Genomic DNA, 26,633 nt, shown 5'->3' on the forward strand with positions numbered 1-26,633 from the left:
CTGACTAGTGGATAAATGCATTTAGTAATGTACAGGTTGTGACAGAAGGCAGACACAACCAGCAGGCAGGAAAGAAGTGCCACTTTAGCAGAATTAATAGAAATTATTCACCTTCCTGCATGTTTGTGAGGAGGCGTCGATGTGTTTTTGAGTTTAACAACTCAGAATTAATCAGAAGTGTCTTATATCTCTGAGTTAATGTTTTGTACCTCTACACTTAACGATGATCGCGCATTTCCATGCTCACTCTCTTTCTCTCTTTCTCTGAACTTGTGGCAGTTTTGGGTTCAGTGAATATCTGCTTTTTTGTTTTGTTTTTTTCTTTCATAATTTGGGCATTTTTGCAGTACCTCTGCAGTAGCTTAACCACAGTAGGTCTAAGAGTGAAAAGAGTGATTAATGTTGTTAAAAAAATCAAATGTGTCAATTCTTTACCTTAATCTTATCATGATTAAAGTGTTAATGCTTACAGTCCTTTTAAAACCCAGAGTAAAATAATCCCAAACTCTGAAAACCTTATTTATGTTAAACCTGAATCAAACCACAATTATGTCGTACCTCTCTGACGTCTTGTTGTATACCGGTTTCTCGGAGACCTTGAGTAACTGAGACATCCAAAGCTGTCTCCCCCTGCCTCTGTCACGTCTCCCACACCACTGTCTGTGCTGACGGCTGCTGACCTGCAGTGTGCTAAAACACACCATGGAGAGAGCTCCAGTGACAGGTGTGAGCTTGAGCTGAAAAGCCCGTAAAGCAGCCTTCAGGACCCTTTTTTGTATCCACAAGGAGCCGAACGGGTGACACGGCTTTGGATTTATAGGTCGGGGCCTCCAGCCGGGTGGCAAGCTGCAGCGGGGCCTGGGCAGCGCAGCGGCAACACTGCTTCCATCTGTTGTCACGGTCTGCTCAATCTGCATGCTAATCCCTCTCTACCCACACCTTCATGAAAAACACCGCTGTGGCAGTGCTGCCACCCCAGCTCTTTCAGGATGAGGAATTAGCAGAGCAGGTAGCACAAAGACACAGAGCTGAGGTTGATGGGATGTGAAACGCAGAGAGAGCAGGGACTAAAAATGTGAGATTAGAGGAAAATCAAAGAGGTAAGAAGCAGAACCTCGGCACTGGATTTCTCATTTGCACTTAAAAATGTTGTCACCACTCACGCCTCTGGGTCCATATATCTGCCTGATGGTTGCTCATACATGCTAAACATGCAAAGGATAGTCAAGGTCAGCTGTTTCATGGACCTGAAATGGGTGACATTCAGTGGGTGTGAAAGTGTGCCTCCCTCCTCCTTTCAGCAGATGTAGCTGCTGGCAAAAGTCTCCTCAAGCTGACTAATCATTTGTGTATGCAGCTATAATATGCTTTCAATGTCTGAAAATACACATCATCCATCAAAGTGCGATTGTAATGTCTTTGGGCTGGAAAAGGGCACTGGGAGTAGGTGTGGCATATCTAAGATCTAATAAATATACATTTCCGCAGGCAAGGGGAGGAAGCTGCAAGATCTAAGCATCCATTTCCTACTCTGCCGACATAGCAGATAAGGTTTGATACAGTGCAGGCATACAAAAATCTACATTCTGTTACTGAAATGTGGCACTCTACAAATATGTGTTCACACAGAAACACTGATTTTTCACTGCCTGTAGGCTGTACAAAGGAAACAGGGAGGAAAGAGGGTAAAACATCTATTTTTTATGTTTAAATCTGGGTTAAAGAAGTTAATTATGCTGAGAATAATGTAACAAATAAAAACATTCATGATTTTTAATTGCATTAAAATCAAAATTTAGTTGAAGTGCCTTAGAGGGGCAGCAGCTGCTTACTACTCACGCCATGTCTGTTTCAGACGGGGTGCATGTTAGCTGTGTGTCAGCTTTGGCTTGTGCAGCGATACGCTAATGCTGCTCCTCACCCTCAGGCATCACTAGGGACATTTTTGTGCATTTGGGCAAATTTTTCCTCTTTCTCTGCTCACCATTTTGGTTGTGTGAGTGCATATGGTCTAATTTTTTGCAACAAAGTTTCTTTCAAGGCAAATTTTTGAATTCAAATTTCAATTGCTCTAATGCACAGGTGTCAAACTCAAGGCCCGGGGGCCAAATCTGGCCCGTGGTGCAGTTATACCCGGCCCACCAGATTTTTATTATAACTGGCCCACCAGTAAGAGGTCTGCAGATTTACTCCAGTATAAAAACGTAAACTTAACCTTAATTATTTATAACATCCTTGCTGAGTCATAAAAAATAGAAAAAGTAAACAGTTTGATAAAAAGTCAGGAAAGTGGGAATGAAATTTGAGTTTTCTGTATATTTTCAAATTTTCATCCCATAGTTATGACTAAAAGTTATGGTTTTGACTTTTTATTTCATATTTTTGCCTTTACATCTCATAACTTTTGACTTTTTATCTCTGTTTTTAACTTTTAGATTAATAATTTTACATTTTAAATCCCATATAGATCTTTTAAAGTCATGATTTTGACTTTTATCTCATGTTTTGACCTGTTTCAACTCCTAACTTTAACTTTTATCTCATTTTTTTACCTTAAAAACACATTATTTTGAATATTATCTGAGTTTTTTTGACCTTTTAAAATCATGATTTTGACATTTATTTCATGTTTTGACCTTTTTCAACTCCTAAATTTACATTTTATCTCATTTTTTTCACCTCAAAAATGCATGATTTTTAATTTGATTTCATATTTTGACATTTGAAACTCATGATTTCGATGTTTACCTCATATTTTGACTGTTAAAAATCATGATTTTAAATTTCATCTCAGTTTTTGACTTTTAAATTCATGGTTTCAATATTCTATCTCATATTTGGCCTTTTAAAACATTATTTTGACTTTAAATGTCATGTTTTTACCTTTTAAACTTTTTAAGTTTGACTTTTTATCTAAGATTTTGAGTTTTTAACTTATGTTCACCTTTTAATCGCAAAATCATTTATCATCAAGTTTTTACCCCCTTAATTCATTTCTGGTGAAAATAAGGTTGACATTTTACGGTTAAATATCGATCCTGTTAGGCCCTCAGGTTAGACCCAAGTTCAGAATCCGGCCCCTGTGATTGAGTTTGACACCCCTGCTCTTATGGGTCAGGGGAAGACTGTGAAACAAATTTACTACCCTTTAAAGCCGTTAAGGACAAAAATGTCCACTTCCAAAAATCTGCTATAAAAACTTAACAGATTAATATTTTTTTTCAACTTTTATTTGCATAAATCTCTTAAACAAATTCAGCTGTGCTCAAAACTATCAAACATTTAATCAATTTGAGGATTTTAACCCTTAAAATGCCATCTTGATTACCTAAAGTCAATGTGTTTTTGTTTTGTTTTGTTTTATTTTGTTTTTTTTATTAAAAAAGTGAAAAAAAATGTGATATCTCCCTTAAACCAAATGTTGGATGGCTGGGGCATTATTTCTAAATCCAACTTGGACATGTCCAACATTAGCCAAAATATTGACCTTGATGCATTATTAGTTTTTGTGTAGCATCTGATTTAAAATTTACTACCCTTTTAAACCCTTAAAATGTCAGTTTGATTACAGGACGGGAATATTTTTTCTAAAAAAACAAAAAAAAAAACCACACACACACACAAAACAGTAAATTTCCAGATAACTAATGTTGAGGGGTGTTTTTTTTAATCAGTCCTGCTTATGTCAAAGATTAGCCAAAACATTAACTTTGATGCATTATTAGTTTTTGTGTAGCATCTGGTTTAAAATTTACTACCTTTTTGACTCATTAAGGACAAAAACGTCCCATTCACTCCCATTCTAACCCAACGTTTTGATCTTTAAGTAATCAAACTGGCATTTTAAGGGTTAAAATCCTCAAAATGATTGAAAGTTTCATAGTTTTGAGCACAGCTGAAGTTGTTTAAGAGATTTGTGCAAATAAAGGAGAAAAAATATTAATCTGTTAAGTTTTTATAGCAGTTTTTTGGAAGTGGACATTTTTGTCGTTAATGGCTTTAAAGGGTAGTAAATTAAAGTGATGTCTGAGGGTTAAACCAGGAGCATGCAGGACCACCCCAATAAGGGGGAGGGGCTTTCTCAGGCCTACCAGGTTGAGGGGACCAATGAGGTTTAGTAAAACATCATCTGTCCTTAATTGAAGCAATGTGACATATTCTTATCCGTTGCCCTTTACAAAAAAAAAAAAAAGTTTACTTTATAAAGTGGTATGAGCTTGTTATTGACACAGGGCATGTCAGTTGCAAGCCCCGCCCCTTTAATAAAAGAAAGGCTACTGGTGATGACACTGAAGCAGAGGGTGAGGAAGAGAAAGAATCATAACTGATGAGCTGCTGTGTGTGAGAGAGGGAGGGGTGCAGGGGTGTGTTTGAGGGGGGGTGAAGGGGGCAAGATCAGCTGGTTTATGCTTTAATGTTCAGGAGAAGACCCCAATTAAACAGATAGCTAATACAGAGGGATAACTGTTATGATGAAAATAATTAACCCACAGTGATGACCTTTAAAAAAAAACAAGACAGAGGGAAATTAAAAACACGATTTCTTTGATTACACCAAGTAACAAGTAATACGCTGATGATTTAAAGCAGTATTACTCAACCCTTCACAACCAAAGAGCCAAACTGTTGAAAAATATGTTTGCAAGAGCCACAATCTAAGTGGTGAAAATGGCAAAAATGGGTTGAAGTGGCAATAAAAATAAGTTAAAGGTGGCAAAAATAGCTTAAAAAAAAAAAAAAAAAACAGCAAAAACATGGTAACAAATGAGTGAAAAGTGGCTTGTATTTGCAAAAATCAGCAAAAAGGTGGAAAAAATTAGCAAAGAGGGACAAAATGGGAAAAAAGTGGCATTTAATGGAAAAATGGGCAAAAAGCAGTATAACACTGGTAAACGTGAGATAAAAGTGGCAAAAAGAAGCAGCAACAATGGGCTAAAAGCAGTATAAATTGATTAAAGGTGGTAAAAATTTGTGGAAAAAATGCAAATAAGGGCAATGGACAGGAACAGAAAAAGATATAGGCTGACAATCAAGTTTGACAGTTACAGCCTGTTATATCACTGTGGGAAACACACTGATTAAAGTGAGTTGCAATGGATAATTTCTGTGGTCAAAGTTTCCCTTTTTAAGGTTTTCTGTGGGAATAATATTTCAAATTAAGTTACTAAAGAGCCACAAATCATCGCAAAAGAGCAACATGTGGTTTAGGAGCCACACATTCAGTATCACCGGTTTAAATAAATGATCATTTTTGTGACTTTTCTCAGATAAAAGTTAGTTTTGCTGAAAGACACAGGTCTGTGGTAGTTTTTGGTACGATATCATTCTTGGTTGTAACTGAGTCATCATCGAGGATGTCTTTTATGTGCATCTAACTCAGGCTAAATCACAACGACTTTGTTTTAATTATTATTTCAATAATATCTATTTTAGTTATTTTATGATCATTTTGTATGAGTACTGTAAAGTGAGGCGATGGTGTCTAGGGGGTGTCGCAGTGTTGGGGGGCCTCATATCAGAGTCTGCTTAGAGCCTCACTTTGGCCAGGGGCGGCTCTGTCTGGTGCATGAAAGCAGGGATAACAAAGGGGAAACGACAAAAAACACTGGCTAATGCCACTCCCAAGTTCTGCAATCGAAAGCCATCTCCATATCCACAAAACAAATGTAGACCGAATGAGCAAACTCCCACATTCCCTTCAAAGACCCTGCAAGGGTAAAGAGCTGGCCCACTGGCCCAAGATCAGGACAGAATCCACATTGTTCCTCCTGTATCTTTTTTACTTACTTACTCCTCTTCATCCCCGATGGGACATGAGGCTTCAATGAGCTTTCTCCATTGTCTTCTGTCCTTTGCAGCTTGTTGCGCCCCTCCCCATGACAGGTTCATCTGTTCAGCTCCTGTGACACTGTTCTGCGCCAAGTGTTTTTAGGCCTCCCAGGTTTTCTTTTGCCTGGTGGTGTCCATTTTAAGGCAACTTTTGTGATCTGGTTCTGCTCCATTCTCAGCACATGCCCAGGCCATCTCAACCATCTGAATGTAATCGCATATACCTCCTGGCCATCCACCGTGAAAAACTTCTAGTTGCCTCATGTCTGTTTTCACAACTCTCCAGCTCTCAGATGGGACGGAGTAGGGAGAAGGCACACCTTGCCTTTCCCAGCCTTAAACTGATGTTTTTCTAGGTGTGTTACATTAAAAAGGCATGTCAGGACACCCCAACAACATCCAAATCCTTCAGCATCTCAGGGCGGATCTCATCTGCACAAGGCGCCTTGCCACTGAGGAGCTTCCTACCTCAGTGACCTCCACCAAGGATACAGTCTCATCCCTGGACCTTTAGACTCCATCTCCTTCTTGCATCTGAACTGATAGTTTGTCTTTAAATGTGGGACATTTTTATTAGATTACTAAAAATGCTATTTAAAATGTGACTAATCATTATTAACTATCAAAATTCAGCAATTAATTAAATGTTAACAGCCCTAGGTGAAAGCAGTGAGAAGCCCATTGCTGTGAAACAGGAATCCACTCATCTCTCCATGTCTGTGGAGTTGTAACACTCTCATACTCCATGTTGAACGTGTCTATGCCCTGTGGCAGCCTGCAGAAAAGCAGACTAGTCACCCAGTATGTGTCCTGGATAAACAAATCTGTCAGTGGTAGATCTGTGTTTTTTGCAAAGCTTTGAGAGAGATTTCATGTTCTCTTGGAACAAAGACAGGTTACTATAGCAGAGAGTGAACTGTGAGACAGAGATGTTTTCTAATGAAACACTGTTGCCTCTCAAACAGCCATCATACCATGACAGACATCTGCAGGATTAATCTGCTCCTTTAGAGCTTCAGTCTAAAAGGAGTGCAGTCAGCTGTTTCATTGGAATACACAGAGAAACAAAAACAAGAAGGAGGGACATGTTATCTTATTTTAAAGATGGTATCTCTGTGTTATAGCTGCAGGGAAATTACACTGCAAAAACAACTGTATAATTCTAAATCTATATCCATCTTAATGATACAGTGGGGGGAAAGTAATTTCTCTTCCTAAGCATTTTAATTTTGCAAATGAAAAAGTTCACCAAATTAAAAAGTTCTTCAATTGCATGTCAAGAGAAAAGACATACTAGACTTCAAAAACATTTCCAGCGGAGGCTTTTACCATGACAGAGATGTGCAGGATTCGCAGCTCCTCCTTTGCAGAGTTGTTGGCGGGGTCTTCAGTGGGCTCGGGCAGGTTCAGGCTGCCGTCCTGATGGTGGATGTGGAAGAGAAGGGTCCCATTCTCCAGCCACTGCTGCCTCCAGCGCACCAGAGGGATGTCCTCTGAATTCCCAGAGATCTCTGCCAGAGACAGAAGACAAACAAAGGAGGCTAAATGAAAAGATGTTCGCTCTCACGGCCAATATTTCCTAACAACAGCTGACAGCATCATCAGGAAAATTCACTGAAATCTGAGCTATGAAATAACCCTTTATGACATTGGTTTTTAGTAGTCAGGAGGAGACCTTTGACAGGCATGCCTGCGTTCAAATATGAAAACAATGAAATATGACTTTTCCATCTTGAAATAATTGCTGCAAAGTCAATATAATAGTTCCATAACTTTCAACTGGGAGAGGGCATCAAGTCCATTTCAACAGAGTGTTCTGGTCACCTGCTTTCAGCACTGTGTAACTTTGAAATGCAACTGACCATCTTTAACTGTAAAACTTCCAAACACAGCCAGCTGTTAACCCTGTCTTCACCAAAAAATTACCTACCATGTACTTCCACCTCAGGAAGAACACATACAGTCATGGACCAAAGTATTGGCACCCCTGGAATTTTTCCAGAAAATACACAATTTCTCCCACAAATGTTTTTGGTATACATGTTTATTTCCTTTATGTGCATTGGAACAACACAAGAAAACAGAAGAAAAAAGCTAAAATTGACATAATTTTACAAAAAAAAACTCAAAAATGGGCTGGATAAAATGATTGGCACCCTTTTAAAACTGTGGGTAAATCATTTTATTTCAAGCATGTGATGCTCATTTAAACTCACCTGTGGCAGTAACAGGTGCTGGCAATCTAGAAATCACACCTGAAGCCAGTTAGAATGTCTAAAAGTCGACTCAGCCTTTGTGTTGTCTGTCTGTGTGTGTCACACCAAGCATGGAGGAGAGAAAGAAGAGCCCAGAACTGTCTGAGGACTTAAGAAACAAAATTGTGGAAAAATATGAACAATCTCAAGGTTAAAGACCATCTCCAGAGATCTTGAAATTTCTTAGTCCATTGTGTGTAAAATAATCAAGAAGTTTATAACCCATGGAACTTTGGCTGAACCCCTGGACGTGGACGGAAGAGAAAAATTGCCAAAAACAAGAAACGCAGGATAGTTGGAATGGTGGATAAACATCCTCAGTCAACTTCCACACAAATTCAGGCTGTCCTGCAGACTCTGGGTGCAAAAGTGTCAGCTCAGACCATACGTCTTAATCTGAATGAGATGAAGCGCTATGGCAGGAGACCCAGGAGAACCCCACTGCTGACAAAGAGACATAAAAAAGCCAGACTGGAGTTTGCAAAAATGTACCTGAGTAAGCCTTGATCCTTCTGGGAGAACATTTTGAGGACAGATGAGACTAAGGTAGAGCTTTTTGGAAAAGCACGTCATTCTACTGTTTACAGAAAATGGAATGAGGCCTACAAAGAAAAGAACACAGTACCTACAGTCAAACATGGTGGAGGTTCAAGGATGTTTTGGGGTTATTTTGCTGCCTCTGGCACTGGGTGCCTTGACTGTGTGCAAGGAATCATGAAATCTGGAGACTATCAAAAAATTTTGGGCCGCAGTGTAGGGCCTAGTGTCAGAAAGCTGGGTCTGCGTCAGAGGTCATGGGTGTTCCAGCAGGACAATGACCCCAAACATACCTCAAAAAGCACCAAGAAATGGTTGGAAATGGAGAGTTCTGAAGCAGCCAGTAATGAGTCTGCATCTAAATCCCATTGAACACCCATGAAGAGATCTTAAAGTTGCTGTTGCAAGAAAGCACCCATCAAATCTGAGAGACTTGGAGCAGTCTGCAAAAGAAGAGTGGTCCAAAATTCCAGTTGATAGGTGTAAGAAGTTTGTTGATGGTTATAGGAAGTGATTGGTTTCAGTTATTTCTTTCCCAAGGGTGTGCAACCAAATATTAATTTGAGGGTGCCGACAATTTTGTCCAGCCCATTTTTTAAGTTTTGTGTAAAATTATGTCAATTTTGTCTTTTTTCTTCTTTTTTTGTGTTGTTCCAATGCACATAAAGGAAATAAACGTGTTTGTAATTGCAACAATTTCTGGGAGAAATGGAAAAATTCTAGGGGTGCCAATACTTTTGTCCATTACTGTATCAAAGATAATGATGAGTAAAGTGATGATTTGTTTGCAGTGGAGCTGAAGAAACTTTTGGGTTTTGCGTCATTCCACAGCTCTTTACACAATCCTTTCCACAGCTCACTGTTTCGAGCATTAGTTCTGTATGCCAAAGCACACGGTGCAGAAATGGAAAACATTAGAAATGCATCACAGGGCTTTATGGGTGATTTTCTGTGATGTAAGTTTGAAGAGCAGCAAAGATGCATCAGGCTCATAAGTCCTGAGAAGTAAGAGTGCTGAGTGGGAGACATAAATCGAAATATAGATCACAGAGAGAGCAAACAAGGCTGCACGCTGAATCCAAACACCGACTCCACAAACAAACTACTCCAATACGCTCCAGCTCCAGCAAAGTTTTGTTCCTATCTAAGGGATTTGACTGCATATTCACATGTCACACAATGTCTAGACATTCAGACTACACAATGTCTACATTTGGCTAAAAACTGAGCCATTATCAGACTTACAGCTCTGCATACTCACAGGTCATATAATGTGTAGACATCCTGGCAGAATGACATCAACATTTGGCTGTAAACTGCATGGACTTGCAGGGTTTAATAATATCTGGTTGGACAGACAATACAATTAGCAACAGATTTATTAAAAACTGTGTCATCCCCAAACATCCATTTACAAGGTCCTCTATGTTGCTGTTTTCACTCACTCATTTCTACTATTAGATGTTTGGAGTGGTAGAACATCTACCATTGTCACAGTCAAAGGTGGTCAAAGGGGTGGCTCTGAGTCAAGCTCAACACATGTTGAGATGTGTGTTGAGCCACAGTCAAGCTCGATGGCATCTCTTTTGTCCAGGCCTTTTCACACCTGGTAACACACCCTGAGACTGCCAGTGGTTTTTGGGCCCTTGGGACATTGACATCATGACCAGGGGCCAGTGGCAACCCTACTACCTGCCAGGACGATACCCTTGGCAATACTTTCTCACCACATCTACCCATAAAGGTGTCGACTTTCCCATTCCCCTGTTAATATGTAAGGACTTCCAGAACACCACCAGGGTTGTGTCTAGAAATGTTCGAATACTGTTTTTTTCCTTGTGATACCGATTCCGATACCAGAGTGTTGGGTCTCATACTGAAGTAAACTTCCTGTGGATAACTAACCCGTTATATTAGCCCTTCAGAAAACACAGTGGACCAACACCAGCAGATGCCATGGCAGCCCAAATCATCACTGACTGTGGAAACTTCACACTGGACTTAAAGCAACGTGGATTCTGTGCCTCTCCACTCTTCAAGGTCCCAGAGTCTGGAGGAGGTACTGTACTGTGTTTTCTGAAGTCCACAGTCAACGCAGCCATCTACCAGGACATTTTAGATCACTTCATGCTTCCTTCTGCTGACGAGCTTTATGGAGATGCCGATTTCATTTTCCAGCCGGACTTGGCACCTGCCCACACTGCCAAAGGTACCAAAAGCTGCTTCAATGGCCATGGTGTTACTGTGATTGATTCTGACCTGAACCCCATAGAGAATCTATGGGGGCTTGTCAAGAGGAAGATGAGAGACACCAGACCCAACAATGCAGGTGACCTGAAGGCTGCTATCAAAGCAACCTGGGCTTCCATTACACCTGAGCAGTGCCACAGGCTGATCGCCTCTGTGCCATGCCGCATTGATGCAGTAATTCATGCAAAAGGAGGCCCAACCAAGTATTGAAGGCATAGAAATGATCATACTTTTCAGAAGCCTGACATTTCTGTTTAAAACATCCTTTTTTTAATTGATCTTATGTGATATTCTAATTTTTTGAGACACTGAATTTTGGGTTTTCTTATCTGTAAGCCATAATCATCAACATTTCAAGAAATAAAGGCCTGAAATATTTCACTCTATGTGTAAAAAGTCTATATAATAAATGGGTTTCATTTTCAGAAAAGAGTGACAAAAAATATTGAACTTTTTCATGATATTCTAATTTTCTGAGACACTGAGATGGGGTCTCCAGATGCCCTAAAAAACTAAGATGTAACTAAGTTACACTGTTGCTACTTATACCAATTTTGTCAAATTTTAACTCCTTTCATTATTTTTCCCACCAATTTTAACAAATTTTTGCTGTTTAACACCTAATTTTGTCAGTATTAAACCCTTTCCACCACTTTAATTCTGCCTGTTTTTGCCACTTCTAAACCAATTAAGCTTAATTTGCCTCTGTTGACCCATTATTGCTACTATTAACCCTTTTTTACCACCTTTTACGTCCATTTTAACCCCATTTCACCATTTAATATGCCCATTTTTGCTAGTTAAACTAATTTCTGTCAATATCTGCATATGTTTTCTTTCTCATTTAACCCTTTTTGCCAGATTTCTAACTATTTTTCAGCCCATTTCACCAAATTTCCACCCATTTATGTGAACTTAAAGCCATTTCAGCCACTTTTTAACCCCCTTTTACCACTATCCATGCCCATTTTCGCCACATTAACCCATATTTGCCATCTTTTGCTATTTTTGTTATTTTTTCAACCCATTTCAGCTACTTTTAAAATCCAGTTTCACCAGATTTTCCACCATAGTTGACCATTATTAACCCACTGTAGAGATTTTAAAACAAATTTTGATTCTTTTATTAACAAAGAGGATTTATTCATTTTTGAGAAGGCTATTTACCATGCAAATAATTTAAAAGATATTTGTTTTTTGATAAGAGTGGTTATTTTTTCAGGTTGAATGCAAAATATGGATATCACAGCTTAACTTTACAATAGACCATGGTTTTGTTGACCTCTATGGGCCCCCAGTTTGGCTGAGTGCCAGAGAGCTCTCCCATTTACCCCCCTTAAAGACGGCCTTGTCTCCACATGACTATTCTAAATTGTATATGACTGTGTTCAACCACCTTCAGGTACAGTGGGGGTCCCCGGTCTCTGGCACCTTTACTTTGGGGGTCGCGGGCTGAAAAGTTTGAGAACCACTACCCTAAGCAGTGCTTACTCACTTTTCATTCACCATTCTTCTACATCAGACGCCACATTTAGCTCATTTTAAACTGCTAGATTGTACTTTCATTTATTGGTAGCAGGGGTCTTTGTTCCCCTTAAATTTCTAATTAAGAATTTGCACAGCAGTTCTTTTTTAGTGGTGTTATTTGCAGCATGGTGCACAGCGTATCTCTTTACAATATTTATGGATGACTTTGGACACTCTACCATGAAACAGACTATTACACTAATTGCTACTACGACCTAGTGCTATACACAAGCCTAATGTCCAGACATATCATGCTACTTCTACTGATGCACAAGCTATCAAATAATTAAAGCTCATTTTGCACACAGAAGTCACAATGAGGAGCAAAGAGAAGCAGTTACAAGCACAATGCAGAGCAGAGAGGGCTGGTGGGGGAGCACTGAAGGGACACAGTCCATTAGCAGATAGTCCATAATTGATCAAAGTCCACCGTATGAGTGTAGTGGAGCAGCGCTGGTAGCAGGGAGAGATCAGGGTCTGTAAATAATAATGAGGATTTGGCCTGATCAAAAGGAAAAAGCCCAGAACTGAGTGACTCGAGCGAGTTAAAGCACTTGTGTTAACGGGAGAGATGAGAATCTGGACGGGAACAACAAGAACTAGACGGAGGAGGCGACAGAGCAGACATTAAGTATGAAACAAGGCATCAAGCTGTCAGCCAGAACGCTACGTGTCAAAGTTAAGGCCCAGCGCGGAGCTCTATATTTAAACACAGGCTAACACCATGCTATACAAGACCATTACACTGATTACTGCCTATAAGATGTAGCTGCAAGCAGGATTTTCCTGCTGATCACAGGCTTTTGCGCAGTGAGCAAACTTCAGGAGCCACTTACAGCAACTTTGCACCTGCACAATGTGGCTCTCTAATGAATCAGGGCTTTCCAGCATTGTTCTCTCTTTTTAATATTGCTGTGTTCCTCCAGTCTTAAAATAGTGGCACAGCTAATTAAAGATCTGATTAAAATCCTTGCACAATGTCACCTCTGCAGCTTCAAGGAGAAAACATATTCAAAAACACGGAGATTGTGTAAGTAACTAGTGACTGAGTGCTCTGCAGCCTGCTAAAAAAACACAGTTTGATATCGTCTGTGTCTCTGAGAACAGAAACTATCAGGACATAATCAACACTATCCCAGCATGACCTCTTGAATAGCATATTTAAATGGAAAGATGGATGCAGAAGCACAAAACTTGCAGTTATTTTACTGTCTGCTTTAGGCTGACTGCAGAAGTCACACAATGCATGATCATTAGAAGAACAAGTGGTAGGGCTGGGTGATTAATTTGATTCAATTCATGATTAACATTTAAGCTTTCCAAGATCTTTAAACCAAGATAATAGGAATTAAACAGTATTGAGCCACATGCTTTCATTTTTATGGTTACAATGGTTTTGTCTTATGACATAAATGATGATATGAGCAGTGCTCACTCTAAAAATGACCACTCTGCATTCAAAGCCAGTGTCACTCACTGCTGCTCGTCAGTTAATCTCAAGCAAGAATGTGAGGTGCATTAAGTGATGCAAATGATATTTTTTACAGAATCAGTTGCAGCCAATTGAATCTACTAAGAAGAAAAAAAGAACTAAAAATTAAAAACAAAAAGAACTGAAAAAATAAATAAAAAAACAAAAAAAATACAAAAAAGACTTAATTGAGAAGACTAACAAATAAACTTCAAGCAAAAAACAAAATGAAATAAAAAAATACAAAAAGATGAAATTAAGAATTCAGTGATTGAATGTCAAATTTGAACAGAATAAGCAATTAAAAAGATAAAATACTAAACAGAAATAAAAAATAAAAACAGGAAATTACTGAATATATACACATTTATAATATGCATTTTTATTGTTTTTTTTTAAAACATATTAAACATACATTCAATATGCATTTTAAATTATTTTTCTTTGTTTTTTTCACTATTTTTTTAATTTATTTCATTCAAATTTGACATTCAATCATTAATTTCATTTATTTGAATTATACAGTGCTTAACAAATTTATTAGACCACCTGTCATTTTTGTCTTAGAGACCATCCAGCATCATGAAGTGCTTTAATGCAGACTCATTTATTTTCAGTGAGCTCTCCACGTTTTACCATTTTGAACAGGAATGAGGGATTTTAAACTGGATTCACCTTTTTATACCCAAATTTGAGCCGGCTCACTGGGCTTCTCTGAGAAGTCAGAAATGAATCAAGCATAACATTCAACCACTGAAACTCATTTTTTTCTTTCAGGAATGCAAGTAAATAGCTATCATTTGACATATTTATCAAGAATTATTAATGTGCTTTACTATTTTTTCAGGTTTTTTTGTAAATCAGTAAATTAGAAAATTCATGGATAACAATAATAATTATATTTCAGCCATTAAAAATATCATTTGGGTTAAAGAGCTTCTACATGTTGGTGTATTAACCATTGCAGAAACATAAAAAATGATTTTGGTAATTACCAATGCTGTTAATTTATGGCAGCTGTGGCATAAACCTTACTTTGGTTAGGGTGGTCTAATAAATGTGTTAAGCACTGTATATAATTTTCATTTTTATCTTTTTTTTACAAATACATATTATATAAAAATATATGTATTTTTCATTATTTTTGTTCTTTTCATCTTCTTTGTTTTTTTTTCACTAATTTTAGTTATTTATTTCATGAAATATTAATATACATATTTGCAGGCCTATGAAACACTGAAGTGAGGAACTGAGCAGAACTAATGAACAAAAGGCATGACTGTATTCATGGATATCCAGCCTTGCTCAGAGTGGTGGTAATTGAGGCTCTTTCTAGAGATTTGGATTGTTCGTCTCAGCTTAAAAAGAGCTGGTCTTCTGGGTAAAAAAAAAAAACGCTCTTCATTCTGTACCATTTGTTTTTGTTTTTTTTTTTTTGTTGTTTTTTTTTTTAAGTCTTTCAACCAATGAAATAATACGTCTCCATGTCCCTTATGTGAGGAAGAAAAGCTGTTAAAGAGACACTGTCAGCCTCCTAGCTGGTGGCTAATTCACCCTCATTCATTTTTATCACTATTGGATTCACTGCTTATGGCATGTAGGTAACGCAGCTATGGTATAAGATTCACAGGAATGATGTATGAGCTGCTGTTTGCATAACGTGAGCATGTGAGTTCTGATATCAGGTTGCCACTGAAGATGTATAGCTGATGTACAGTACGCATGTGCTGGAGTGCAGTCACTCTGTTTCCACTGTACAAAAACATCACCCATCCCTTATAATACAACATCAGAACAAACCCCATAAACAATGTTAATATCCCCATTTTTGCAGGAGAGAAAAATATTTTTTTTCATTTTGCTCTGAATAATTCAGGGTTTTATGGGCACACACTGAGAGATTTTTTTTTTAATCCTTTTCTTAATAACATCAATTTTGGTTTTAAGAACACAGTTAATTCATAATGAGGGTCATGCTGATGTAACAAGCCAGGTCATTTCAGCAGTTTAAAAAGAAAAGAAAACATAACAACCCATAAATCACCAGGAAAATTCAGCCATAGGTATGAGTAAGTTTGTACAGTTTTAGGCAGAATCAACAAACATACACCAGCTGAGGTCTTTTCTGTGTTCATCCTCATTCTCTTCATTTAAAATGTGTTCTAAGAACTTACACTTTATGTCTGAACTACAGTTATACATATGTTTCAATATTTGTAATCTCCAAAACCAATTGGTAAGTATTGGTATATTGTGTATCAGAACAAATTCAGTATAACTCATCTCTAGTTTAAAACAATGGTGGAGTATTAGAGGGCTCTTTATTGTTAATGTGAAAAAAAACATTTCTATGTAGCTTCCTCTGTACCCTTCGGCTCATGGTCTTGCAGAGAAATTAACATTTATTTTACCTTCGAGCTTAATAAGCCTTACAGGGCCAGCTGCCAAGAAGCATCCCCACAACATGATGCTGCCACCACCGTGCTTCACAGTGGGGATGATGTGTTTGTGGTGATGTGCAGAGTTTTGCGTCTTGTTTCATGTCCAAAAAGCTCCATTCTGGTCGCATCAGACCAAAGAACTTTCTTCCGCTCCACCATGGAGTCTCCTACGTGCCTCTTGGTGAACTCTAGTCCAGGTTTACACATGTGCCATATTCCTTCCCTGTCAGCCTCGTTAATGTTTTTTTCTATACTACAATTGCATACACAAACTGGACCTTGAGTGAGTACTTCCTTATTTCCTCCCTCACTGCGCCACCTTTCCTTTTCTTCTGACGTCCATTTCACTTGCTGATAAAGTTATCTTGTGCCAGATTTTTGTTACAAATAGACCTGAAGATCTTCAGTTTAATTGGAAAACTTTGGCACATAGTGATACTATCACCAATTAAAATACCCAGAGATCGTATCACTTTTAAATCCTGTGGTATCTAGCTATTGACATTTTTGACAACCATATACCTGAACTTCTCTCCAACATTTCAGAACCCCTCAGCTTTTACTCAGTGAAACCTTTACGACCCTAATTACAGCCTCCAAACTTCAGGATGATTATGAAGACTCACTCCTGTACTAGACAGTTAGGTTTCCTTGACTACAGTGGCTGACATGCTCCTATCACATCACACTTTAACAGATGAAAAACACATCATTAGCTTCAGCTTTAATATTTTGAATGATTCATTGCAGGAGCTGCCAACCTTTGTTGAAGATCCAAATTTTATCATGCTACTACACAAGTTGTTGACACAGGATAATGCCATCTGTTCTTATCTCATCCTCCTCCTTACCATTGCTTATATCTGTGCCCAGATGTGGAACACTCATTAACGATAAACGTGATAAAATTTACCCACAGACAGCATTCTATTTAGATTTTAATGATCATTACCAATACCATGGTAAATAATGTCTGATGCATGCTGCAAGAGGTTGTTTACTGAGGTGAAAGAAAAAGCATGCAGACCGACTCAAACTCTCTCCTCGGCTCTCTCATTAATTGTTGCCTATTTGTCAAACTACAATGTTTCAGTTCATTAAAGAATTTTTTGAAATGATAAAAAAGATAACCTTAGTGAAGACAAAGAGCTGATTTCATTGATAAAGGGAAAATAAAACATACCTGGCCTAAGATCAGTTTGGGTTCATTAGCCACACCCGGGCCTGATTACTACCAGACCTGCTGAATCCAGAAATCCCTTAAACAGAACCTGTCTGACAAAGTGAAGTAGGCTCAAAGATCTGAAAAAACAACACATCATGGCACCACAAAGCTACAGTATTTTTGAAGCTTTGAGAACCTAACAAACCACCTGAGAGCCATTATCCACAAATGGAGAAAACTTAAAACAGTGGTGAGGCTTCCCAGGAGTGGCTGGCCTACCAAAATGACACCAAAATCACATCAAAAACTCATCCAGGAGGTCCTAAAAGAGCCCAGAACAACAGGTTCAGACCTGCCAGCCTTTCTAGACTCAGTTAAGGTCAGCGATCATGGTTCAGCAATAATAAAAGAGACTGGGTACAAATCGAAGTCTGGGCTTAAATCTGATTACGCTGCTGGGGCATGAGCTTAAACAGGCTCTTCATGCTGGAAAACCTTCAGGTGTGGCTGAATTAAAACAGTTCTACAAAGAAGAGTGGGCCAAAATCCCCCCACAGTGATTGAAAAGACTCATTACCAGTTATCATAAATGTTAGCTTGCAGTTGTTGCTATCAAGGGTGCAACATCCAGTCATTAGGTTTAGGGGACTTTTCACAGAGGTCCCGGCAGGTTTGGAGGGCTATTTTCCATTAATAAATAAAACCATTATTTAAAGGACTTTCGTAATTACTCTCCACTGTCTGAAATTGAAATGTGTTTGATGATCTCAAACATTTCAATGTGACAAATATGCAAAATAAAATATATATATATAAAGATGACACTGAACATCTTTGTGTTGTTCCAGTAGTTTTTGGACATTTTTGGTAAATAACACGATGATAATCCTCATAACTATGACATTTTCAGTCACAGTAATTGTAAAATTGTAAAATGACATTTTGCCATCTATCTGTGCCAGTGGGTGACAGGACTGGCCATGATAGGTCCTGATAAGTTTACTTTAAAACTAGTTTTTAGTTCTTTCCCCCCCCTCATGGCCCAATTGTTGAAAAACGCGTGCTAAAGTAACCTCTTGGCAGCCAAAATGCATGCTAAAGTGCCCTCCTGGTTGGCAAAACACAATAAACTGCCCTCTTGGGTGAAGAAAACACACCAGACTCCAGAATGCCATTAGGACCAAGAAATACTATGAAACATTACTGTTGCAATGACTTTTATGTTGGGCCCTTTTTTGATCTATATTGAGCCAGAACTATATCTCACAGAACCAGTTTGGATTATCTGGTCCTAATATGGTGTTAAAATGCACTAGAATACAGAAAATGGCATCTACTTCATTGAAAATGTTCTGGGGGAACAAAGCTTCGCTGGAGTTGGAAAGGACCAGAAAGAGTGGTAGGGGCGGGGAAATGCAGGAAGAGGAGAGGGACAAGAGAAACAAAACACCAAATAAAAGACAAACGGGTCATAGTTTGAGTATTCATTGCTTCACATCCACAGTCGTCAGCCTTCGTTAGCTGGCTCAGCAGCCATTACCATAATAATAAGAGACCCCACCCATCAGAGATGTCGCTGTGACACTCAAGGATTATGGGTATTGTAGTACTTTTTGGCTAAAATCATAAGCTATACCTTTTGATATCTTACAAACTTTTGTACACCATTGTTCCATATTCTGATAGCTTGTGGTAAGTCTGACTGGTACTTCTGGTAATATGGCTAATAAATAAATCTGCTATGGAGAAAAAGAATGGGATTTTTGTGTCTGGAACCACTCTGTTCAGCCCTTTGTTTTAATTCATTTTTTTGTTTACAGCATCCAGGCTGTCTTGATGTATAGCGCTTGGTAATGTTTCTTATTTATATGGATCTCTCCCTGTATGGAAGCACTTACCTGCCTCAACTCTTCATGGTAATAGCAGGCATCATAAATATTCCGTGTACACATCGTACATACATAAGATTACAGTGCAGTCCAGACGAACAGTTAACCCCCCGCTGAGTGAGTGTGTACACCACTTTGGTTGTCAGACAGCCCATTACACTGATTACTCCAAAGGGAACATATGCATGCTGGGTAATAGCCATAACCCTTATCTGTATTATAACCTGTTTACAAACCAAACACTTAATGCATTTACTGTGACACTGCTCTGAGTGTGTGCATTATTGTGAGAGTATAACGAGGTTTGGCCTGACAATAACTGATGGCCTCTTGCCGCAGTGAAGAGGGAGTTCCCTCCGCCCGTAGATACGATTTAAGAGTCTCTGCTGGTTTTAACCTAAATGCAAATGATGTGCCAGAGTGTGACAGGGCACTTTTAAAAAGTGTACTCTCTCCCCCCGGGGGACTCGTTTGCCATGAGAGCGGGATTAATGAGACTCTGCCGTACTGCACGGGACTATGTAAAGTACCAGCCAGTGGATGTACGAGAGAAGGAAAAAACATGAGAGAGGAGTGGAGAAAGAAGATGGAAAGGAGGACTGAGAAAACTAGGAGAAAGAGAGGACAAAGTGGCCACCTACCCGCATTAAAATGGATCAAAGTAATCTGATTACACCGCATTATTAGTGTAGCTCCTGTGAATGCAGATTTGCTGAAGCATTTACTTTAAGGGAGTTTCAATTTGTTTGGAATTAAAATGAGACAGCATCTATCTTAAGCATTTAGAAAGCCCTTTCTTTAATCCAAACAATAACAAATGAGCGGCGCTGCAGCACCAGCCTGCTGCACAAAGACTTTCCATTCTCTAATTGATTGACAGAGCACCTGCACGGCTCGTGTTTGATGGAATAAGTATGAGTCCAGAGCTCATTTTTAGCTGTCACATGCTGATTATTCTGCATTAAAATGATACAACAAACCCAGTGAATCATGTTCTCATTCTCTATGTTGTGAGTCCAGGAGACCTCCGCTTATCCAAGCACATCTGATGTAATTAGAAAATCCTTGCTGAGGGATTTAAGAATTAAAAAATGAATTAAATTTGTGGAGAGATTTATGCAGCAGAAAGGAAATACACAAAGTGCCGTAAAGCCGTACGTCTCAGATGGTGTTAGGGACAGGGCTCTGAAACATTTTTGGAGAATTCAGCAATAAAACGCTGTCAGATTTTAGCAGCCAGCGGGGAGGTTTTGTTCTGTTCCAGGCAATAACACCACAGTGAAGAGTCAGTGAAGGAATAAAATCATTCATCTTACTGGAGAGTGCTTCTGGATGAGATGAGGGGCTCAGTGTTTAACTCCAGCTGCAGCACATTCGTAGACGCCTGCTGGGACCTTTCAGACCACAGCTCACTGGTCGGATCAGGAACTTTTTGTTCCCGCTAACACTACAACACCATTACATGCTACATTTGGAGTGCTACACGTGCAAAAATACTTAGCAGGTAGTTTTCATTGTCATGTTTAAATTGGTTGGGTTCTGCTAAAACACAAAAGAGCAGAGAAAAGAAAAATAAAGGTTGAATACAGATGACTGTCTCTTATCTTCTTGCCTTTTCAGTGATATATATGTTAAACCTTAGGGACTGTTTTAATATTAATCACACTCAAGCTGCTAAGAGCTAAATATTTTATTCTACTTTGATTGGGCTATTGTTGAGCACCTACAACTGACCTTATTATTAAAATCAAATATTTATTATTTAAAAAAAAAAAAAAACATTTTAACCCTTTGAATGCCAATTTTCTTTGCAATGCATTATTATTTTTATGCAATGTCAAATACTGACTCTTAAGCTGCTAAGTGCAAAAAATGGGCTTTTTATTTGGTGGCTATAAAAAATATTATAGAAATATTTTATTCTACTTTCATTTAGCTATTTTTCACCTTGAATTGACCTTTTTATTGGTATCAAATATTCATTCATTTTGAGAAATTTTAACCCTTTGAATGTCAGTTTTTTTTTTTTTTTTTTTTTTTTGCCACCATGTTTTTCGATGAAAAAAACTGAAAAAGGAATACTTTTCAATTTGCTACATACAAAATACATTTTTTGTTAAATTTTTACAGCCTGGTATATCTCAATGATGAGCAGCAACATTGGTTTTTATGCACTTTTTTTTTTTTTTTGTAAAATGTCAAAGAGCGACACTCAAGCTGCTAACCGCAAAATATGCACCTTTCATATGGTAGTTATAAAAAGTGTTATGCATTACATTTTAATCTACTTTTGTTGAGCTATTTTTCACCTACAACTGACCTAATTATTGATATCAAATATTTACTAATTTTAAAAGATTTTAAACCTTTGAATGCCAGGTTTTTGTCATAATGTTTTTGATGAAAAAAAATTATGAAGTATACATTTTTTGTGTTGAATTATTAAAGCCTGGGATATGTCAGTGATTATCAGCAACATTGATTTTTTTTTCATTTTTATTTATTTATTTATTTTTTGCTTGTTTAACATGTTTTTTTTTTTCTCCATATGCCAAATATGGTCAAAATAATGCCATCTGGTGGAGAGTAAAAATAATCAATTTCAAGGCAAAGATTGACACCCAGATATAAAAAGCATGTTTTATGCTTTAATGAACATGATATCAAAAATTACAGTTTGAATTGGTTTCAGTGGGGGATTTTCAGAGCTAAACAGCTGGAGTGTAACTCCTGCTTGTCAATGGTGTATTTTAGACTTACTCTAGGAGGTGAGCTGGAAATAACAAGATCAAATGAAAATACACAATCTTGCCAAATACATGAACACCTCCAAAATTATCGTAAAATGAAGAATGGAAAGTGTGTAAAATGTGCACAACTTCCCCTAAGGGTTGAAGCCGTCCTGCCATTGCATGCAACTTAACCACTGCTGAGTGTTTTTTGCACAAGTCCAACTTATGTATTTGAGCAGATAGAAACCTGCTGAGATTAAAATCTCCTTCACAAGGCTGACCTGGCCATGTAGCAGACATCCTAATAATTGTGCACAAGATAAGTCTGATATCTTGGACTCAGTATGGACTTAAACAAGTCACACGTTTAAACACACCTTGAAACAGTTGTATAAGCTGCATCTCTGCAGCGCTGTGCTAAAAAAATGAGAGGACCAAGCGTCTGTTAAAGCCTCAGACGCTCTGCAGAGCAATCTATAGCAGCAGCAAACTGTTAGCTCAGGAGAACGCATGCATGCACCATCATGTTGTTTCTGCTGTTGTTTTTATGCATATTCCTTTAAGGTAGCTGATAAATTCACACTCAGCCAGGATGATGCTGATTACGCTGAACTACAGCTTAAAATATTGTGTCACCACTTGCCACAATATCAATAAAAATAATTTATGTAAAAATCCAATTCAAGCTTAAATAATGCATGTATCTGATGTCCTCCTGAGCCATAATTGCATGTCTAAATGCAGCCTGTGTCTGCGCTTCCTCCCTGGAGGCTGTAATGCCACCAGCGTCTCCTCTCTCTGTGTAAACTCTGTTCCCTCAGAGACGGCGATAACAATCGTCACATTGTGCGGTCACCAGAGGGCATGGCGATAAGCTGAAATTACTTTGGAGCTGTTGATTCTGATTTTCCCAAACTTGGCCGTAATAAGTGACTATTAGAGAGACGGCAGCATTGTTGAGCTGTTCAGCTGATGGAGGAAGAATCCGAAGGAGAGTCAGGGTACTAATTTCCAGATCATTATTCCAATGTGAACACATGGAGGTCGCCTTCAAGCCTGTCCTTCAACTATACCAAAGTGGAGCTGATTTCTGAGGGGGCTGTGAAGTACCCACTTAACGCTGTAAAAACAGTGCTTTAGCCTTGACAGAAGGTTAGGGGACAACTTTCACATAATAAAACCTGAAAGTTTTAAATGTTTAGTGGATGAATGAGGATCTGAATCTGTTTTCTGACCTTTGGAGGATGTGTTTGTCTCTCATGTTCTTTCACAGAAACCACTTTCTAGGTTAAATCTGCATCCTGATCCCGTCGATGTCTGCTCAAAAGAAACTAAGCTTAAATGGATCACTTTGGAGACGACTGCTCCATCCTGAAAATGAGAAAATCTGAAGCAACTCGGGCAAGCTACTCTAGTGACCAAAGAATGACACTTTAATTTATCTTATTTATGAGGCACAGTCAGTAAAAGTTGGTTTTGTTGACAGAAAATTGCTATAAATGCTATAAAACACTTCAATGTCATAGTGAAATCTGATTTCTACAGAGTAAAATAAATGAAATAAAAATATCTAATATAAAATAAGTGCCTGCATAAATATTCACCATTTTCAAGTCAGTACTCAGTAGATCCACCTTTGAATGCAATCACAGCACTGAGTCTGTGTGGATAGGGCTCAGTCAGGCTTGCAAATATGGACTCTGCAACTCCATTCTTCTTTGCAAATCTGCTCAAGCTCTAACCAGTTGCATGGGGATCTGGCTTAAACAGCCCTTTTCAAGTCCAACCACAAATTGTCTATTGAGTTGAGGTCTGGGCTTTGACTCAGAAACTCCAGAACATTCAACGTGTTGTCTTAAAACCATTTCTGCATTTCCCTGTATGTGTCAGCTCATTGTCTTGTTGGGAAATAAATATTTTCCCATACCACAGTTCTCTTGCAGACTTAAGAAGATTGTCCTCCTGGATTTTCCTATATTCTGCTGCATTCATTTTATCCTCTAACTTAACAAGCCTTCTAGCTGTTGAGAAGCATCCCCACAGCATGATGCTGCCACCACCGTGCTTCAAAGTGGGTATGGTGAGTTTGTGGTGATGTGCAGTGTTTGGTGTCTTGTCTGATGGCCATAAAGCTTTATTTTGGTCTCATCCGACCAAAGAACTTTCTTTCACTTGACCATGGAGTCTCCCACATGACTTCTGGTGAACTCTAGTCCAGATTGAATCTCAGTTTTCTTCAACAATGTCTCTCTCTTTGCCACTCTCCCATAAAGTTTTGACTGGTGAAGAACCCGGCCAACAGTTGTTGTCTGCAGAGTCTCTCCCATCTCAGCTGCTACTCCTTCAGAGTAGTCTTAGGTGTCTTGGTTGCCTCTCTCACTAGTCTCCTTCTTCCTTCAGTTTGTGAGGACAGACTAGGCCAGTGGTTCTCAAATGGTGTGGCAAGGCACACTGGTGTGCCTTGAGCCAAGTCTTGGTGTGCCGTAGGAATATTTACAACCATACATAATTACTACAACTATACAATAACAAAAAACAGCAGAAGCAGCATAAACGACAACAGAATGACACTGATGAAGTCATGGGTAGAATAAAGGAGGAGCTGGGGTGGAGGGGGGTTGTAAAAAGCAGCTTGAAGAGGGACTTGCAAAGCGTAGACAGGGTTTGGATATTTCGTTAGACCAGCTGATCTCAGTTATATTGCAGCACTTGATTCCATGACCTGCCTGAATAAACACTATATGCTTGACATGTAAGAGGCTATTTTGTGAAGATATGGTTGTGGTGTGCCTTGAAATTTTGGCTTGATCTTAGGTGTGCCCTGAGCAATAAAATCAATAAAATTTTCTCTGAGTTGTTGGGAGTATTCTTTTATGTTCATGGTGTAATGGTAGTCAGGAATACTTATTAACCAGTGACAGGACCCTCCAGATACAGGTGTCTTTATCCTACAGTCACTCGAAATACATTCACTGCACTCAAGTGATCCCCATTTCACTAATTGTGAGACTACTTGCACCAAATGTCCGGACCTCTGTTGGATTAGGTTAGTCACTTAAAAAGCAGCTAATATTTATGCAGTCACGTATGTTACATTACATATTATTATTTAATTACTTTGAACAAATCTGTTTTCACTTTGACATTAAAAAAGGTTTTTTTCAGTTTTTTTTTTTTTTCCAAAAAGCCAAATTTTATTGACCATGATTGATTTACTTTTATTTGAACTTAATAAAAGGGTAAAACACCCAAGTGGCTGAATATTTCTTATAGGCACTGTTTATAGCACTAATTAATAACCAATGTTATCTTGAAACCCTTTACCATGAGGCAATGTATAACCCACAGAGGGGACCGGATTCTGAATTGAGGTCTGAGCTCAGGGCCTGACAGGGTCCACATTTAACTGGCAGCTTCATTTTTGCCAGTAAAATATTATGGGGGGGAAAAAAAGCACTGATGATAGATGATTTTGAGATTTAAAAAGTTAAGATGATAAGTTAAAAGGCTCAAAATCTGAGATTAAAAAGTCAACTTATTTGTTCAAAAGGTCAAAACATGAAATTAGATGTTAAAATAATGCTTTTAAAAGGCATATATATATATATATATATATATATATATATATATATATATGCCTTTTATATACCAAAAAAGAAATCATTTTTCAAAGGCAAAAATATAAGGCAAAAATATGGCTTAATATTGAAAATTTTTCACCTAAAAGGTCAAACTATGATATCAAGGTCAAAATAATAAATTGAAAAGGTCAAAATATTAGATAAAATGTGAAAATAATCAATTGAAAAGGTCGAAATTTGATTCAAAAAGTGAAAATAATAAATTGACACTTTAAAATATGAAATAAAAAGACAAAATCATACATTGAAAAGGTCAAAATATTAGATAAAGTCAAATTATAAGTTGAGGCCAAAATATGAGACAAAAAATGCAAATAATAAATTGAAAATGGTCAAAATATGTAATAAAAGTCCAAATAATAGATTGAAGTCATAACTGTAAAATGCAAAATTTAAAATATGAAATGAAAACACAAATGAATTTCTTTTTTTTCTCTTTATTTATTCACATTTTTATGACTTAAGGATACTTCATATCATCAAGATTAAGTTTACATTTTTATGCTGGAGGAAATCTGCAGACCTCATATTTTAGGGTCAGTTATAATAAGAACATGATATGACCTTGTGGGCCGGGTGTAACTGTACCACGGGCCAGATTTGGCCCCCGGGCCTTGAGTTTGACACCCCTGGTCTAACCAGGGGCATCACTATTCAGTCAGCCAATGTACTGGAAAAATGTACCAGCAGACTTCTCTCTCTTTGTCAAGGTCTCTCTCCTCTCTCACTCTCGCATGCACAAGGTAAAGATTCTATCTGCTTAGAAAATGTTGGGAATACAGCAGGGCTGCAGAAATACACCTGAGTATCGTCTTTGTCTGGGAAACACTGCCACATCTTAACTGGGTTGGTATTTTGGCACCATCACTATAGAATGTACGGCTGTAGAGGCATGT

The 26,633-nt window shown here is 38.2% G+C and overlaps 1 protein-coding gene across 5 annotated transcripts in view; it reads right to left on the reverse strand.

Moving 5' to 3' along the window:
* astn1 (astrotactin 1) overlaps positions 1 to 26,633 on the reverse strand; it is a 714,709-nt gene that overhangs the window by 585,461 nt on the left and 102,615 nt on the right. For all 5 annotated transcript variants that reach the window (XM_041803561.1, XM_041803558.1, XM_041803557.1 and 2 more), the window contains exon 2: positions 7,159 to 7,340. In XM_041803561.1, coding sequence (XP_041659495.1) covers positions 7,159 to 7,340 — 182 coding nt within the window. The remainder of the gene's footprint in view (positions 1 to 7,158; positions 7,341 to 26,633) is intronic.

Source organism: Cheilinus undulatus, linkage group 13 (genome assembly GCF_018320785.1).
Source record: "Cheilinus undulatus linkage group 13, ASM1832078v1, whole genome shotgun sequence".
NCBI lineage: Eukaryota > Metazoa > Chordata > Actinopteri > Labriformes > Labridae > Cheilinus > Cheilinus undulatus.